We start from the raw sequence: 4,082 nt of genomic DNA, 5'->3' as shown, positions 1-4,082 counted from the left end.
AATCCCAGGGAGGTGGAGCCTGGTGGACTGCCATCTGTGGGGTCTCACAGAGTCAGACACGACTGAAGCGACTTAGCTTAATATCAATCTACTGAATCCCAAGATTATAGCTATAACAATAGAATGTGAAACAAATCACAGAATGAATGACAACTGCAGTACTTACATCAGTGAATACTTAATATGGATCAGTTTAAATGTAATAATCAGCATATAAATGATATGAAATATATTTGTAAAATGTTACATTGATGGACTCAGTTCAGTTCAGTTCAGTTGCTCAGTCGTGTCTGACTCTTTGCAACCCCATGAACTGCAGCACGCCAGGCCTCCCTGTCCATCACCAACTAGTGGAGTTTACTCAAATCCATGTCCATTGAATTGGTTATGCCATCAAACCATCTCATCCTCTGTCGTCCCCTTCTTCTCCTGCCCTCAATCTTTCCCAGCATCAGGGTCTTTCCAAATGACTCAGCTTTTCCCATCATATGGCCAAAGTATTGGAATTTCAGCTTCAGCATCAGTCCTTCCAATGAATATTCAAGGTTGATTTCCTTTAGGATGGACTGGTTGGATCTCCTTGCAGTCCAAGGGACTCTCAAGAGTCTTCTCCAACACCACAGTTCAAAAGCATCAACTCTTTAGCGCTCAGCTTTCTTAATAGTACAACTCTCACATACATGCATGACTACTGGAAAAACCATAGCCTTGACTAGACAGACCTTTGTTGACAAAGTAATGTCTCTGTTTTTTAATATGCTGTCTAGGCTGGTCATAACTTTCCTTCCAAGGAGTAAGTGTCTTTTAATTTCATGCTGCAATCACCATCTGCAGTGATTTTGGAGACCAGAAAAATAAAGTCAGCCACTGATTCCATTGTTTCCCCATCTATTTGCCATGAAGTGATGATGGGACCTTTTACCATGATCTTTGTTTTCTGAATGTTGAGATTTAAGGCAACTTTTTCACTCTCCTCTTTCACTTTCATCAAGAGGCTGTTTAGTTCTTCTTCACTTTCTGCCATAAGGGTGCTGTCCTCTGCATATCTGAGGTTATTGATATTTCTCCCGGCAATCTTGGTGTCAGCTTGTGCTTCTTCCAGCCAGCGATTCTCATGATATACTCTGCATATAAGTTAAATAAGCAGGGTGACAATACACAGCCTTGATGTACTCCTTTTCTTATTTGGAACCAGTCTGTTCCATGTTCTGTTCTAACTGTTGCTTCCTGATCTGCATACAGGTTTCTCAAGAGGCAGGTCAGTTGGTCTGCTATTCCCATCTCTTTCAGAATTTTCCACAGTTTATTGTGATCCACACAGTCAAAGGCTTTGGCATAGTCAGTAAAGCAGAAATAGATGTTTTTCTGGAACTCTCTTACTTTTCGCAAGATCCAGAAGATGTCGGCAATTTGATCTCTGGTTCCTCTGCCTTTTCTAGCACCAGCTTAAACATCTGGAAGTTCACTGTTCACGTATTTTTGACTCCTGGCTTTGAGAATTTGGGGCATTACTTTACTAGCGTCTGAGACGAGTGCAATTGTGTGGTAGTTTGAGCATTTTTTGGCATTGCCTTTCTTTGGGATTGAAATGAAAACTGACCTTTTCCACTCCTGTGGCCACTGTTGAGGTTTCCAAATTTGCTGGCATATTTAGTGCAGCACTTTCACAGCATCATCTTTCAGGATTTGAAATAGCTTAACTGGAATTCCATCACCTCCACTAGCTTTGTTCGTAGTGATGCTTTCTAAGACCCACTTGACTTCACATTCCAGGATGTCTGGCTCTAGGTGAGTGATCACACCATTATGATTATCTGGCTCATGAAGATCTTTTTTGTACAATTCTTCTGTGTATTCTTGCTCCTTTTTCTTAATATCTTCTGCTTCTGTTAGGTCCATACAATTTCTGTCCTTTATTGAGCCCATCTTTGCATGAAATGTTCCCTTGGTATCTGTAATTTTCTTGAAGAGATCTCTAGTCTTTCCGTTTCTATTGTTTTCCTCTATCTCTTTGCACTGATGGCTGAGGAAGGCTTTGTTATCTCTCTTGCTATTATTTGGAACTCTGCATTCAAATGGGTATATCTTTCTTTTTCTCCTTTGCTTTTCATTTCTCTCTTTTCACAGCTATTTGTAAGGCCTCCTCTGACAGCCATTTTGTTTTTTTGCATTTCTTTTTCTTTGGGATCCTCTTAATCCCTGTCTCCTGTATGATGTCATGAACTTCTTTTCATAGTTCATCAGGCCCTCTGTCTATCAGATCTCGTCCCTTAAATCTATTTGTTACTTCCACTGTATAGTCATAAGGGATTTGATTTAGGTCATACCTGAATGGTCTAGTGGTTTTCCCACTTTCTTCAATTTAAGTCTGAATTTGGCAATAAGGAGTTTATGATCTGAGCCACAGTCAGCTCCCAGTCTTATTTTTGTTGGACTAGTAATGTTTTATTCTAGGTTACACAAACATTAGTAACTGAAATGGAGCATTTTCTTCTCTAGTTGCTTAGCATCAAGATAGCAACATTTAAGTTTTTTGCAGCTTTATCCAGTACTAAAAATACACTATGGTTATAAACCAACTTCTCTGAACAATTTTTTTATTGCCTCTTTTACATCTTTATTCCTTAAACTGTAGATGATAGGATTCAGCATGGGAATGATAATGGTGTAAAATGTTGACACGATCATGTCATGGTTTGAGTCACAGCTGGAAGTTGGTCTCATATATGTGAAGAGGATGGTCCCATGATAAATAGTCACTCCAGTTAGATGAGACCACAAGTAGAAAAGACTTTCCTTCTCCCTTCAGCGGAATGCATCCTCAGAATGGCCAACAGAATGAAGCTATAGGAGATCAGGACAATCAGGACAGTGACTATCTCAATGGAGCCCACAAGGTAGAAGAGCAGAAGCTGGTTTGTGTGAGTGTCAGAGCAAGAAATAGCGAGGAGGGGAGGGATGTCACAAAATACATGTCTGATTTCACTGGAGGCACAAGAGAGGCTGAAAGTAGCCACTGTGTGTACAGTAGCATGCACGATGCCACCAACATAGGAAGCAATGATGAGTGGCACGTAGAGTCTGGGAGCCATGCTGGCTGAATACAGGAGGGTGTCGTAGATGGCCACGTAGCGATCATATGCCATTGAAGCCAGAAGAAAGCATTCTGTGGTCCCAAAAGTAACAAAGAGAAGCATTTGTGCTGCACATCCAAGATATGATATGGTTTTATTCTCTGACAGGAAATTAATCAACATTTTTGGAGTGACCACTGAAGAATAGCAGGCATCCAGGAATGACAAGACACTCAGAAAAGAGTACATTGGGTTTTGGATCCGAGAATCCACAATGACCAACATAACCAGTCCCAAATTTCCTACCAGTGTAAAAAGATAGGTTGCCCGAAAAAGTAAAAATAGGTAGACTTGCACCTCTAAATCATCCATAAAAGCCATCAGTATAAACATGTTTACTTCAGTCACATTTTTCATCTGGATCTGGTATGAATCTAAATCTGATGAGAGCTGTACCCTTTTAGTTTATCTCTATAGATAAGGCAGTATTTTGTGAAAATAGAATCCACCCAACTATATCTTCCTATTTGTTTCTTATCAGGATCTAATGATTTCCTTTTTAGTCATGGAATGGTCAGTGATGAAGATGTTGGATTCAAATGAATGCATTTTGCTGTTAATAAAAGAAGTTATTACATTCAATTGTTGACTAGATTCATCATGTTAAAATACCATGTCAATTTAAGTGATTTATTTTCCAGTTTATTTTTTGTTATATTCTTTACCAACTGTTTTCATACTACATAGCTTTAAAATCAACAAATATGAATAACCATAGGACTATTACAACTATGAAATATTATAGTGGAAAGTACACAATTAAATACTAGCTTTGCTATAAGGTGCATGAAGTATCTTTTTATGTTCACAACTGTAAAAATGGAAGTAATCAAACATTACAAGATTGAGTTTGATTTAAATAAGAAAACAATATAAAATTATGTAATATGAAATGTTTCCAGATAAGTAAGAAATGGCATAAATGAAACCTATATTTCAACTTTTTGT

The 4,082-nt window shown here is 38.5% G+C and overlaps 1 protein-coding gene across 1 annotated transcript; it reads right to left on the bottom strand.

Annotated features, from left to right (window-relative positions):
* Positions 1–2,568: 2,568 nt before the first annotated feature.
* LOC113904676 (olfactory receptor 5T3-like) lies at positions 2,569–3,521 on the bottom strand. Its single transcript, XM_027561789.1, is given in 2 exon segments — positions 2,569–2,774; positions 2,777–3,521. Coding segments are annotated over 2 exon segments (921 nt in total). The 5' UTR covers positions 3,492–3,521.
* Between the last annotated feature and the right edge of the window lie 561 nt (positions 3,522–4,082).

This window comes from Bos indicus x Bos taurus, chromosome 15 (genome assembly GCF_003369695.1).
Source record: "Bos indicus x Bos taurus breed Angus x Brahman F1 hybrid chromosome 15, Bos_hybrid_MaternalHap_v2.0, whole genome shotgun sequence".
Classification (NCBI taxonomy): domain Eukaryota; kingdom Metazoa; phylum Chordata; class Mammalia; order Artiodactyla; family Bovidae; genus Bos; species Bos indicus x Bos taurus.
The sequence above is the reverse complement of the archived record's forward strand: the minus strand, read 5'-3'. Positions and strand labels throughout refer to the sequence as shown.